The sequence below is a fragment of the Taurulus bubalis genome (assembly GCF_910589615.1).
Source record: "Taurulus bubalis genome assembly, chromosome: 15".
NCBI lineage: Eukaryota > Metazoa > Chordata > Actinopteri > Perciformes > Cottidae > Taurulus > Taurulus bubalis.
The window spans coordinates 1,532,928-1,547,386 of NC_136603.1; the positions used below are offsets into that span (position 1 = coordinate 1,532,928).

The 14,459-nt window shown below is 43.3% G+C and overlaps 2 protein-coding genes across 2 annotated transcripts in view; both read left to right on the top strand.

Moving 5' to 3' along the window:
• Positions 1–3,464: 3,464 nt before the first annotated feature.
• Positions 3,465–5,609, top strand: LOC306747973 (guanylyl cyclase-activating protein 2-like; the record flags this gene model as incomplete). The annotated part of the gene is made up of 4 exons (XM_079231080.1): positions 3,465–3,665; positions 3,754–3,903; positions 5,167–5,266; positions 5,488–5,609. The coding sequence occupies 4 exons, from the start codon at positions 3,465–3,467 to the stop codon at positions 5,607–5,609; spliced, it is 573 nt and encodes a 190-aa protein (XP_079087206.1).
• A 4,415-nt stretch (positions 5,610–10,024) lies between these two features.
• Positions 10,025–14,459, top strand: part of LOC306747424 (uncharacterized protein) — a gene marked incomplete at both ends in the record, with an annotated part of 35,601 nt that continues 31,166 nt past the window's right edge. Inside the window, 5 exons of the mRNA XM_079230484.1 lie at positions 10,025–10,069; positions 11,386–11,532; positions 12,226–12,354; positions 14,031–14,141; positions 14,307–14,459. Coding sequence (XP_079086610.1) covers positions 10,025–10,069; positions 11,386–11,532; positions 12,226–12,354; positions 14,031–14,141; positions 14,307–14,459 — 585 coding nt within the window. The remainder of the gene's footprint in view (positions 10,070–11,385; positions 11,533–12,225; positions 12,355–14,030; positions 14,142–14,306) is intronic.

Sequence of the window (14,459 nt, forward strand, 5' to 3'; positions counted from 1 at the left end):
ACACTTTGGGCTGCATTCCCAAACAACCCGACTCAGAGAAGACGTAACATAACCAAACATAATCAGGGAGGAGATACATATCTGATCAAACGTAATTGAGAATGCGTGTTAGTTCTGGGGGAACGTACTTTTTTAGGAGACAGGGTTGACAACGGTGATGAAAGCGCGCACAGTGGCGCACAGTGGCGCACGATTCGGGAAGTAAGATTTAAAAACACACCTGCAGTTACTGCTTATCGCCACATGTGTCGCCAAAGAGAACGAAATGGAGATCTTCGAGATTGTAACTTTAAAAATACTTTTAAGAAATCTGCTGTTTGCAAATGAAGGACATTTGTTCGAACTCAAAGATCCACACAATGTGTTTTGGTGTAAACGTAACAAACTTTAACACGGACAGCATGATTAGTTATGCGGCAGATGTGATGTTTATAGTTCTAGCTAAATGCTAAATGCTCCACTGTGTTCACCAGCTGGTCCCATAGATCCTGATATCTGGTGGTGGCTTCACCAAATATTTGACCCGTTGTATTGAATATGTTTATGCATCTTTGTGAGATTATGTCGTCAAATATAATCTTTATTCTTTTTTCTTTTTGTGGATGCCCATTATTTCCTCATATGTCTAAACCTTAACTCTTCTGCAATGAGAGAGAACTGAACAGACTAATCTTTGGAGTACACATTGGAGCCATTAATTTCTGTGATGTTGCTATTTTCATTTTCATGTGCTTCGAAGGACCCTGAAACAAAACAGCAGGGTATCAAGCAGATTCATAATATTGTATGTATTGTATACGTGTGAAGAGATGGTTTCAGCTGTGCATCTATTTTGTCATTAAAAACCTTTTTTTTAATACACACTTCATGTTGTATTTTCTTGAATTGCTTGACGTGTCTTTCATAATTCTGCCACTTGGTGTCACTCGAGTCAGAAATGTACAAATCCTGCACCGACGAGCTTTGAGCCAAATCCTCCGAGGCTTAAGTGCTAAGTCTCGGCTGCAGGTCAGTCGGTCTGCAGGTGATTGATCTCATGGGCTTAATTAGTGAAGAGCACATTATCCTCATAATATGAAGGGATCAACAACGGGTATGAACGTAGGCGGGTTAGGTTGTTGGGTTTGGTTGTTCTGGTCCAGATGCGATGGAAAGAAGAGACTCTGTGGGACCCGGCTCAGATGCGGGGTTATGGGAGTCTATGACAAACCTGGACTGCTCCTGTAGAACATGGATAGGTGGGTAGGAATGAGGTGAGAAGGCAATGGGGGGGGAAGGGAATGGATGGAAAGGAAAGGAATGAAAAGGAAAGGAAAGGAAAATAAATGATAGGATAAGAAAGGAATGGAAAGGGTCGGAAAGGAAAGGAGAGGAGTGGAAAGGAATAGAAATGAAAGGAAAGGAGTGGAATGGAAAGGAAAGGAGTGGAATGGAAAGGAAAGGAGTGGAATGGAAAGGAATGGAATGGAATGGAAAGGAAAATAAATGAAAGGAATGGAATGGAAAGGAATGGAAATGAAAGGAAAAGAAAGGAATGGAAAGGAAAGGAATGGAAAAGTAAGGAATGGAATGGAGAGGAAAGGAAAGGAAATAAAAGGAATGGAAAGGAATGGAATGGAAAGGAAAGGAAAGGAAATGAAAGGAATGGAAATGAAAGGAAACGAAAGGAAACAAAATGAAAAGGAAAGCAAAAGAAAGGAAAGGAATTAACAGGAAATGCATGGAAAGAAAAGGAATGGAAATGAAAGGAATGGAATGGAAAGGAAACGAAAGGAAACAAAAGGAAATGAAAGGAAACGAAAGGAAACGAAAGAAAAGGAAAGCAAAAGAAAGGAAAGGAATGAACAGGAAAGGCATGGAAAGGAAAGGAATGGAATAGAAAGGAATGGAAAGGAAAGAAAAGGAAAAGAAAGGAAAGGAAATGAATGGAAAGGAAAGGAAAGGCATGGAAAGGAAAGGAAATGAAAGGGGGGGAAGGAAAGCAAATGAAAGGAAGGGAGGGGTTGAGGAAATTGAGTAAACAGGTGATTAAAGGTTTGGCTGAGGACTAAGCCCCCAAACCTTAATGATCAGATAATGATAACCATGAACTTTACTTATGTAACACTTTTCAAAATACCATTACGAATTCCATTATAATAAACACATTTCAAACACAATAGATAAACTAAAAGACTGAACACATATAACATTAGAGAGTAATTCAAACTACAGTTGCACTCCAATTATGTATAATGTATTTCTGAGGTTAAGATAATACTTAAAAAAAATTGAAAGGCCGTAACCACACGTTCATGGACCTACATTTTCAATATTATCAGTGCTTTTTTGCAATTAGGACACTTTGAGAAACACTCACATTGTTAAAAAGTTATGCGGATATCATTCAACATCTACTGTTTGTGCTCAGTGGGCCTTTTGTGTGATTTGAGTTGATTGTTCCTTCTGCATCCATCCTTGAGAGCTTGGTGTGCGCACACTGAAGAAGACCTCAGAGGATACACTGAAGAAGACCTCAGAGGATACACTGAAGAAGATCTCAGAGGATACACTGAAGAAGACCTCAGAGGATACACTGAAGAAGACCTCAGAGGATACACTGAAGAAGACCTCAGAGGATACACTGAAGAAGATCTCAGAGGATACACTGAAGAAGATCTCAGAGGATACACTGAAGAAGATCTCAGAGGATACACTGAAGAAGACCTCAGAGGATACACTGAAGAAGACCTCAGAGGATACACTGAAGAAGACCTGAAAGGATACACTGAAGAAGACCTGAAAGGATACACTGAAGAAGACCTCAGAGGATACACTGAAGAAGATCTCAGAGGATACACTGAAGAAGACCTGAAAGGATACACTGAAGAAGACCTCAGAGGATACACTGAAGAAGACCTCAGAGGATACACTAAAGAAGACCTCAGAGGATACACTAAAGACCTCAGAGCATGAACTAAATACCTCAAAGGATGAACTAAAGACCTCAGAGCATGAACTAAATACCTCAGAGGATGAACTAAAGGCGACCATACTCAGGCTTTGACGTCACACGTCTTTTAATCCCGCCGAGAGCTCGGAGGTGGACTGATCTCTTCGGGGGGCTCGTTGTTCTCAAAGAGGAAGAGGAGGAGGAAGAGCTGCTTGCAAACAAATGTATGAACGCTCAGCATCAAGGGAATCCGTATTATTTTCATCGGAGCAACATGGAGTGACTTTTTCAGATTCTTTTTAGATGTACAAATATTAAAGAAATTCTCAAGAGGGATTTGCAAGAAGCTCTCTGAAAAGTCAGTTGGATTTGTCCACTAGGGTCACCTTGAAGTAGCCTGCAGTGGGTGGTCTGCTGGGGGGCACAAGCCAGAGATTCATGGCTTGTGCAGTGAGGATTGCACAGGAAAAGCTCTCTCTGTGCTTTTATTAATTTTTAGCTACTTCTGGTTGCTTGCTTGTATTTTGAAATCATGGGTCAAGTGCAGAGCGGCCCGGAAAAGGAAGTGACCCTCCAACACATCCAGGAACTGTACCGAAAGTTTGCGAGCGAGTGTCCGAGTGGAAACCTGCACCTGCACGAGTTCCGGAGGATCTTTGGCATCAACCGTAACTCCATGGAAGAAGAGTCTGCCTACATGGAAAAAGTGTTCCGCTCCTTTGACACAAATCAGGTAACGTCATGGAAATATGTGAAACGTGTACAGTGACGCGTTCAGGGTGTGTTGGTTAATGTGAGTCTTTTCCCGGTTTGCTCCTCAGGACGGTAAGTTAGACTTCATGGAGTACGTGGCCGCGGTGCATCTGGTCCTTCGCGGGAAGCTGGAGGACAAACTGAGGTGGTCTTTTAAAGTTTATGACAGAGACGGAAACGGCTGCCTGGACAGACAGGAAGTGAAGCACATCGTCAAAGTGAGTATTCACTCGTTTTTATTTGTGATGGGAAAAAAAAAAGTAGAATATTTTAGCAAGAATAAAATTGGCACCAATGTGTAGAATACTTTATGCTCTGAAAAATATTTTTTTTTACGGCCCACATTCTTTCACTTGCACTGTTTATTCGGTGTGGCGAAGGCCCCATGGAGCGTTGTGCAGCAAGCACTGCATGTACTCCTGCGGGCTCAATAATAATAAGCATAGTCCCACAAAACTTTGCAGACTATCTCCTCCCAGCGTTGCCAGCAAATGCGTCAAAATACATGAAAACGTGCGGCCTGATAGGGAATCGTGTGCTATGACTTTTCTAAGAGATTCGTCCAGCCGTTTCCCTGAAAAACGCAAAAAGACGGCAAGAAATTTTTTCCATTCACTTAAAGGGGTTTTGCCTTGAAGAGAGCAAAAAGATCACTCATCTTTGTGTCCATAGTGACTCGCCATACTTTAACGTAGATACATGATTTAAAGTTTACAACGTTGTCAAAAGTCTGGAGTTTATTTGCCCAATTCGGCTTTTTTTGATAGCTAGCATAGTTTTCATGTAATCATTGTTTAATTTTAGGAACATGTTCAGACCGTTTCAGAGTGTATAATGGGTGTGTATGGCACAGAATGTTCAGAGCTAAGAGAGGCAACAGAAACTTGTCCAAAATATATAAAGATGTTGCCTTTCGTCCCGCAATTTTGACTCTTCATACACCATTGCTGGACCAAAAGTAGGAAATATTGTGTTTGTGGTACACATGGAATCCAACAAACTTAGACTTCTTTGTCATCAAGCCTGAAAGCGACATGAAGTCCAGTGCTCTATTGGACTCCATTGGACTCCATTGGCACACCTTTCTCTCATGAAGCAAACATGGGCTCTTTCTGAACTGCATTACGCTCTCATGTCTAAACCCCACAAACATTCAAGTGCACGGAAACGTTCACAAAATTCTTGTGCTTCTCCTGATTTCGATATTTTTGCAATCAAAGTCATGGTTTTCTGTCAAATTCAGAAGTTTGACAGTTTGTTTTCATTAAATCCACAGTCCATTCTCCCTCTAATAATCAAAAAAGTATTGGTTTGTTGGATTCCACAACGCATGTGTGCCACAAGCACAATATTTCCTACGTTTTGATTCAACATTCATGCCTGATTATGAAGCCCGCAGGAGAACATGCAGTGGCCACACCGAATAAAAGAAGAAACATCTGAAGTGAAATGTCTCTCTTTTCTTCTCTCCATTTGCTCAGATCATCCATGCGATAAAGAAGCACAATGACCCGAGCATCACGGGGAACGTCGATGACATTTGTGACCGAATATTTGATCTGGTGGACAAGAACAAAGACAGTGAGTTCCAGGTTTATTATAACACACTTCGGTTCTTCATCTTCTTCTTCTTCTTCTTCTTCTTCTTCTTCTTCTTCTTCTTCTTCTTCTTCTTCTTCTTCTTCCTCTTCCTCTTCTTCTCCTCCTCCTGAGTCCTCCTCCTCCTCCTCTTCCTCTTCCTCTTCCTCCTCTTCTTCTCCTCCTCCTGAGTCCTCGTGTCTGACCTCTTGTGAACTCTCTAGGTCAGATTTCTTTGGAGGAATTCATCGAAGGGGCCGAAAAGGACTTGTGGGTGATGGAGCAGCTCCAGCTGGACATCGGGCCGTGTGATTGGTTCATGGACCAGAAGGAGAAGAACCCCTGACGCGTGTCTTCGTGGTGAATGACTGGAGACCCAGTGACAGTGAACACTCAGCCTCCATGTTGTTAACACAGAAACGTTCACCGGGAGATTCTCGAGAGGATGTGACGAGCCGTCTGCTTGGAGACGCTCAGACCTCCGTTCAGGAAGTCGTCTTTTCCTCTGACGCGTTTTTATAAATCGTGGATCTCAACCTGAAGCATTTCCTCTTGGACATAATCAAAGTGAACGCGTGTTTAAACCCACTGATCTGCAGCAGCATGAAACAAATGCTTATTTTCTATGAAAGTGAAATCATTTTGTATTTGATTCAGGAGTCTGACTAGAGACACGTTGTTGTGTTTTCCATCAAGCCGATGATGGAAGGAACTGAGAGTGAGCCTCCTCGTCTCTGGTGAGCGTTGCACGTGCTCAGTGGCTGCAGCAAAATGGCGGCGGTATAAAGACAACGATGATCAGCTGAAGTGCAAACAGGAAGTGGGCAAAACCTCCACATTCATTTACCTGAAAAGAGATGGAACATGACGTTTAAGTTCGCTGAAATTCTTCTGAAGAAGCACTTCCACATGTTGGGAAATATGCTTATTAATTTTCTCGCTGACTGTAAAATAAACATTACATAAAGCCAGGCGGCTGTTAGCGTAGCTTAGCATGAAGACTGGAGGCAGGGGGGAACAGCTAGCATGGCTCAGTCTAAAGTAAATACACCTAAAGATAACACGTTGATCTTTATGTACAAACACTGAATTGTAAAATCAAAAACGTGGCGGTTTAAAGGGACAACCGGCTGCAGGCTTTATGCTAAGCTACGCTAACTGCCACCTGGCTGCAGCCTCATATTTTATGGAGAGATATGAGCTCATAACTCTTTGCAGCTCAGATCACATTGCAAAACTAATAATTTGAAGCTCAACAGCTCATACAAAAGGTGAACTTTCCCTCAAGAAAGATATTTTAGAATAAAATGTTGTGGTTTCAGATATATGGAAGAACTGCAGCGTAAAAATCAGCGTTTCTGATCACAAACCTTCGATGAAGATATCAGCTGGTCACAATGTCAACGTTACAAATGACTTGATGATATTTCAGGGGTTTTGTTTCATATGTTTTAAATCCTGTTTTTGAACACTAAACTTGTGTTTAAATGAGCGTGTCGCTGGCGGTTATTTGTGTTGTTTTTGCATATTAAATGCAGCATGTTGAGTGTTTGAACATGTCGTCTGTGTTTCTCATTTCTAAAGAGGCGAGCAGGAGAGACCCGCTGAAGCTTTCATGGGTTTAACCTGACCTGCTATGCTCAGCCTGTAAGGCTCTTTACTCGTTAAGCCTTCACAGAGACCCTGAGAACCTCACGGAGAACACGGGTTCTGCTTCCTACGTTTTAACCCAATTACCCAGAGGTCAAAAATGACTTCTTTAAATGTGTTTTCCTGCGAGAGACCCCTGGCTTTGTTTTGGGTTGTTTAGTTGTCCTTACAGAAAATATATATATATATATATATATCTGTGTTTGAAGAGGCTGCTGTGTGTTTGTGGAGTATAACCCTATATATATATATATATATATATATATATATAGTTGATATATATATATATACATATATATATATATATATATATATATATATATATATATATATATATGTATATATATATATACATATATATATATATATATATATATATATATATATATATATATATATATATATATATATATATACATATATATATATATATATACATACACATATGCCGGACAACATTTAGAAATATTTAACTTGGCAAATATTGCCAAGTTGGATTCTGACTATTGAATGAGTAAAAAAAAAGTAAAACATACATCATTAAATATGAAAAAAAATCCTATTTCAAACAGTATTTTTAATGAATGAATATATACTTTATTAATCCCCAAGGTGAAATTTGGTGTCGAAGTAGCAGCAATTTACAGAAAAAAATAAGATATAAAAACAACAGGGATGAAAGATATAATAATAATAATAATAATAACACTAATAATAATAATACTAATAATAATAATAATAATAATAATAATAATAATAATAATAATAAAAATAATGTGTGTGTGAGACTCATTGTGGTTGTTTAAGTGTCACTCATTAACATTTCATTCCTGGTTGATTTAGAATTTCTATTCGATACACATGTACATATATATATATATATATATATATATATATATATATATATATATATATATATATATATATATATATATATATATATATATATATATATATATATATGTATATATATAAATATAAAACGTCATCACTGTAATTTTTGTGCATATCACTAAACGAGTCTAAAAAGACTTGGACAACCACGTGAGGCACAAGGCTGTTCAGACAGGCGAAAGCGGAAGCGAGAGGCGAGGTGTCCTCTCGGTGTTTGTTTGCTCTTCGATGGGATAACAGGCCTCCTGTGGAGAAACTCACGCGCATAACGAGCTCATCGAGCTTTTCACGGCTTCATAACTCTCACGGCTTCACCTCAGCTTCAGCTCACTTGTTTCTAGCCGACGATAATTAACACAAACACACACAAAGATGTGCTTCTTCCGGGACCTGTCACCACGACCGCAGTGCGCATGCGCGTCTTCTGCTAGCAGTTCGTCTGTTGACAAACGTGACCCCGGTGTCTTTCTCTCTCTCTGGCTCGCGTTAATGTCGCGCCTCGGGGTCGTGTCGTGTCGGGGCGACTCTTCATGAAGCCGTGAATCCGGTAAGAACTTAAAAAAGTGATATTATGGAACGCGCGCGAGCTAAACCCATCAGGTAGAGAGTCAAAGATGATGAGGTTAGCATGTAGCGAGAGAGCTAGCTGGCGTCCCGAGCCTCTTCTTCTGGCGTGACGCAGGTCTGCTGCTCGCTACACCTGTGCTACTCATGTGCTACATATGTGTTACACCTGTGCGCAGCGTTCACCTGGACGCTACGACCACCGTTTAGCCCGAGACAGCACTCTGAGAGAGTTTACATGTGTGACGTCAGATAAGACCCCTTTACGGCTCATGTTCTTCATCACGAGCACGCGCAGTTAGTGTGTGTGTGTGTGTGTGTGTGTGTGTGTGTGTAATGTGCCAAGCCTTCAGGGTGAACTGGTGCGCGCAGAGGACCAGTTTGACCTGATTACCTCTGAAGTCACGTGGGCTGGACTCAGATGAGTGTATGTGTCAGAGGGTTATGACGTCAGGCCTCAAGTCACCTGGTGCCATGGAGTCACACCTGGCTCATACACATGGAGTCACACCTAGCTCATACACATGGAGTCACACCTGGCTCATACACATGGAGTCACACCTGGCTCATACACATGGAGTCATGGAGTCACACCTGGCTCATACACATGGAGTCATGGAGTCACACCTGGTTTATACACATGGAGTCACACCTGGTTTATACACATGGAGTCACACCTGGCTCATACACATGGAGTCATGGAGTCACACCTGGCTCATACACATGGAGTCACACCTAGCTCATACACATGGAGTCACACCTGGCTCATACACATGGAGTCATGGAGTCACACCTGGCTCATACACATGGAGTCACACCTGGCTCATACACATGGAGTCATGGAGTCACACCTGGTTTATACACATGGAGTCACACCTGGTTTATACACATGGAGTCACACCTGGCTCATACACATGGAGTCACACCTGGCTCATACACGTGGAGTCACACCTGGTTTATACACATGGAGTCACACCTGGCTCATACACATGGAGTCACACCTGGCTCATACACGTGGAGTCACACCTGGTTTATACACATGGAGTCACACCTGGCTCATACACATGGAGTCACACCTGGCTCATACACGTGGAGTCACACCTGGTTTATACACATGGAGTCACACCTGGCTCATACACATGGAGTCACACCTGGCTCATACACATGGAGTCACACCTGGTTCATACACATGGAGTCATGGAGTCACACCTGGTTTATACACATGGAGTCACACCTGGCTCATACACATGGAGTCACGGAGTCACACCTGGCTCATACACATGGAGTCACGGAGTCACACCTGGCTCATACACATGGAGTCACACCTGGCTCATACACATGGAGTCACACCTGGCTCATACACATGGAGTCACACCTGGCTCATACACATGGAGTCACACCTGGCTCATACACATGGAGTCACACCTGGTTCATACACATGGAGTCATGGAGTCACACCTGGTTTATACACATGGAGTCATGGAGTCACACCTGGCTCATACACATGGAGTCACACCTGTTTATAAACCAGAGAAACCCGAAACGGACACTGCTGATAAAATGAACACTTTCCTGTCTTCTGAATAATTGAGTGTGTGTGTGTGTGTGTGTGTGTGTGTGTGTGTGTGTGTGTGTGAGGTCTAGACTGACACCATGCTGAAGTGGCTTTCTGGTGAGGAGGGCGAGCCGGGCTCTGCAGTGAGTACACCTGCATACTATTGTTTCTCTTCACCTGTACGTGTTTACCTGTAATCTGTGTCTACGTCTGAAACTACAACCACTTCATTCAGTAGTTCCCACAACTCGTCCTTCGTCACTGCTTCTGATCGGCCGAGTACACAAAGTACGCAAAGTACACAGAGACTGCTGAGCACAGCAGACACAGACTCTCTTCCTGTGGGCGGGGCCTGTTGTCATGGCTCCTCATCAGATCTAGCTGGACACAGAGGAGGAGGCTCTCTTCCTGTTGGACCAGAGCAGAACCTCTGAGCATGTCACTGAGCTCATCTCATAGTGAAGAGCTCATTAGCATACATTTCATTTCTCATACTTAATATTTGGTGCCATGGCAAAGGTGTGTGTGTGTGTGTGTGTGTGTGTGTGTATATATATATATATATATATATATATATATATATATATATATATATATTTGTTACATGTTATTGCATAACCTGTATGTATAAATGCTGCTGTAGCAAAAAAAAAATCCCCTTGCAGAATAAAAAAAAAAGTATCTACCTCGCTACCTATCCTACCTTTCTACCTACCTACCTTTCTAGCTACCTACCTACCTATCCACCTTTCTACCTACCTACCTATCCTACCTACCTATCCACCTTTCTACCTACCTACCTACCTACCTACCTACCTATCATCTACCTACCTTTCTACCTACCTATCCTACCTATCCACCTTTCTACCTACCTACCTACCTACCTACCTACCTACCTATCATCTACCTACCTTTCTACCTACCTATCCTACCTATCCACCTTTCTACCTACCTACCTATCCTACCTACCTATCCACCTTTCTACCTACCTACCTACCTACCTACCTACCTACCTATCATCTACCTACCTTTCTACCTACCTATCCTACCTATCCACCTTTCTACCTACCTACCTATCCTACCTACCTATCCACCTTTCTACCTACCTACCTATCCACCTTTCTACCTACCTACCTACCTATCATCTACCTACCTATCATCTACCTACCTCGCTAACTACCTACCTCCCTACCTACTCATCTCTCTCTCTGAACATGTTCACTGTGAGTCTCGTCAGACGACATGTTAGCAGATCTCAGAACAGTATTCTGGGCGATGGAGGTGAAGACGAGTAGATGAAGGTCACCGTTTCCTAAACGCTTCGTTTCAAACGTCCGAACGGATACAAAGTAACCGAAGCTTCATGGGTTCAAAGCTCTGTTCTAGGGAAACGTGGAGGAGAACACCTGAGAAGTTGCAGGTGTCTCCCATCAGAACCAACCCCCCTCTCTCTCCTCAGGGCCCAGGCTCCCCCCGCGGTGACGAGGTCGTCGCCGTGGAGGAGATGTCCGAGCGGCTCTCCCAGACCCAGCTGCTCGTCGCTCAGCTGAAGGAGCTGATCCGAGAGAAAGACGCAGCGCTCCACTCCAAAGACGACCAGCTGAAGGTGAGGACCCGATGACATCATCACGAGTACCTCTTATGTGAGGACCAGACACAAGGACATCATCAGTACTCCAGTCAGCGTGTACTTGTACCTCTGACGTGATAATCTTACATATTCAACATGGTTTCCGTACTTAATAATAATTTAGAGTCTTCGGGCTCTGATCTCTCGCTCTGATCCGGGCCCAGTGGGTCACATGATCCGCTCTGATCCGGTTCCTCAGACACGACCCGGTCTGGTTAACTATTAAACCCTCGAAGTCAAAGTCTGCGTCCCGACAATAAAGACAGGAATGTGGTTCCTGTGAGCGCCGAGCAAAAGAAATGTCCCAAAACAAATAAAGCAATCATTTCCGCGTGAGCTTTAAAAGTTGCTGAACCGAGCGAAAAAGTCTCCCAGTCTTCAGCGCCTGTCCTCCAAACACACACACACACACACACACACACACACACACACACACACACACACACACACACACGATGAATGTGGCTATTGTTAGCGCTCACAGCTGTTACGATAGCAGCTGATGGAACAGATTATTACGCCTCCAGCAGCCGCAGATACCGGACATTTGATTATTGTTAGCTTCAAATATACCCCCCCTCCCCCAACACACACACACACACACACACACACACACACACACACACACACACACACCCTTGAGCATGAGGTAAAGGTGTGTCTCTGCAGGTGGAGAAGGAGTCGTGGGAGTCCCGGCTGTCTAAGCTGCGTCTGCAGAACAAAGCCAAGGTGACCTCTCTGACCTCGCAGCTGGAGGAGCTGCAGCAGCAGCAGGGGGGGGGCACGGCGGGCAAGAAGGTGACTCACTCACTCACTCACTCACTCACTCACTCACTCACTCACTCACTCACTCACTCACTCACGTTCACTGCAGCGCCTGCAGTGAACGCAGGAATTGTAGTATTTTTTTTAAAATTTGATTTTTCTTTTTGGGGTGATTACATTTTTATAGCTTTTTTTCTTGAAGTGACTGAAGAACAGGACAAAAGAATATGTAGTGTGCACATACACATATATAAATAAACCAGACAAAATTTCAAAATACAATTTCAAAATAAAGTTATATATGCATACATACACACATATCTCCTCATACACACGCACACACATAGTGATTCCCCCCCTTGTATTATATTCTGATACAATTACATACAAAGTTGTGTTTTTCTTGAAGCCCTAGACCAGGATGAGGAAGTTGTTTTAGTACCAATTGTAATGCAGATTTGAGCAGTACACGTTTTGGCCACCAGGGTCCCCGTAGAACGCTCTTCTGAAGTGCAGCATGAAGTGGTTATGACAGGATGAAGTGGTCATGACAGCATGAAGTGGTTATGACAGGATGAAGTGGTCATGACAGGATGAAGTGGTTATGACAGCATGAAGTGGTCATGACAGCATGAAGTGGTTATGACAGGATGAAGTGGTCATGACAGGATGAAGTGGTCATGACAGCATGAAGTGGTCATGACAGGATGAAGTGGTCATGACAGGATGAAGTGGTCATGACAGGATGAAGTACTTATGACAGGATGAAGTGGTCATGACAGGATGAAGTGGTCATGACAGGATGAAGTCGTCATGACAGGATGAAGTACTTATGACAGGATGAAGTGGTCATGACAGGATGAAGTACTTATGACAGGATGAAGTGGTCATGACAGGATGAAGTACTTATGACAGGATGAAGTGGTCATGACAGGATGAAGTGGTCATGACAGGATGAAGTCGTCATGACAGGATGAAGTACTTATGACAGGATGAAGTGGTCATGACAGGATGAAGTACTTATGACAGGATGAAGTGGTCATGACAGGATGAAGTACTTATGACAGGATGAAGTGGTCATGACAGGATGAAGTGGTCATGACAGGATGAAGTGGTCATGACAGGATGAAGTACTTATGACAGGATAAAGTGGTCATGACAGGATGAAGTGGTCATGACAGGATGAAGTACTTATGACAGGAAGAAGTGGTCATGACAGGATGAAGTGGTCATGACAGGATGAAGTACTTATGACAGGATGAAGTGGTCATGACAGGATGAAGTGGTCATGACAGGATGAAGTCGTCATGACAGGATGAAGTACTTATGACAGGAAGAAGTGGTCATGACAGGATGAAGTGGTCATGACAGGATGAAGTACTTATGACAGGATGAAGTGGTCATGACAGGATGAAGTACTTATGACAGGATGAAGTGGTCATGACAGGATGAAGTACTTATGACAGGATGAAGTGGTCATGACAGGATGAAGTACTTATGACAGGATGAAGTGGTCATGACAGGATGAAGTACTTATGACAGGATGAAGTGGTCATGACAGGATGAAGTACTTATGACAGGATGAAGTGGTCATGACAGGATGAAGTACTTATGACAGGATGAAGTGGTCATGACAGGATGAAGTACTTATGACAGGATGAAGTGGTCATGACAGGATGAAGTCCTCATACTGGTGGTTCTCCCCTCAGGCCTCAGAGGGAGGAGAGCAGGCCAGCCGGGGGAAGATCGTCCTGCTGAGGAAGAAGCTGGAGGACCTGGAGCAGCAGCTGTGTCTGAGGCGGGAGGAGCTGCAGCTCAAGGTCTCTTCATTCTTCATTCACACATTTATGAGTTGCTTCAACGTCTTGAAGGCCGACGGGTCCAAACATGGCGGCTCTCTTCCTGATTTAGCTGATTTCTGTTTTCAGTTTGTATCAAAACCTTTCTTCTCTTCATTTCTCTAATGAAAACGTCTTTCCCTCCAGAGCGAGGAGGCGGAGTCTCAGCGGCGGCGCGGCGAGGAAATGGACGCCATGCTGGCGGAGAGGGACAGGAAGCTGGCGGAGAAGGAGGCCTACATCGTTCACCTGCAGGGGGCGCTGGCCGGAGATCAGCCCGGTACGGCGCCGCAACAACAG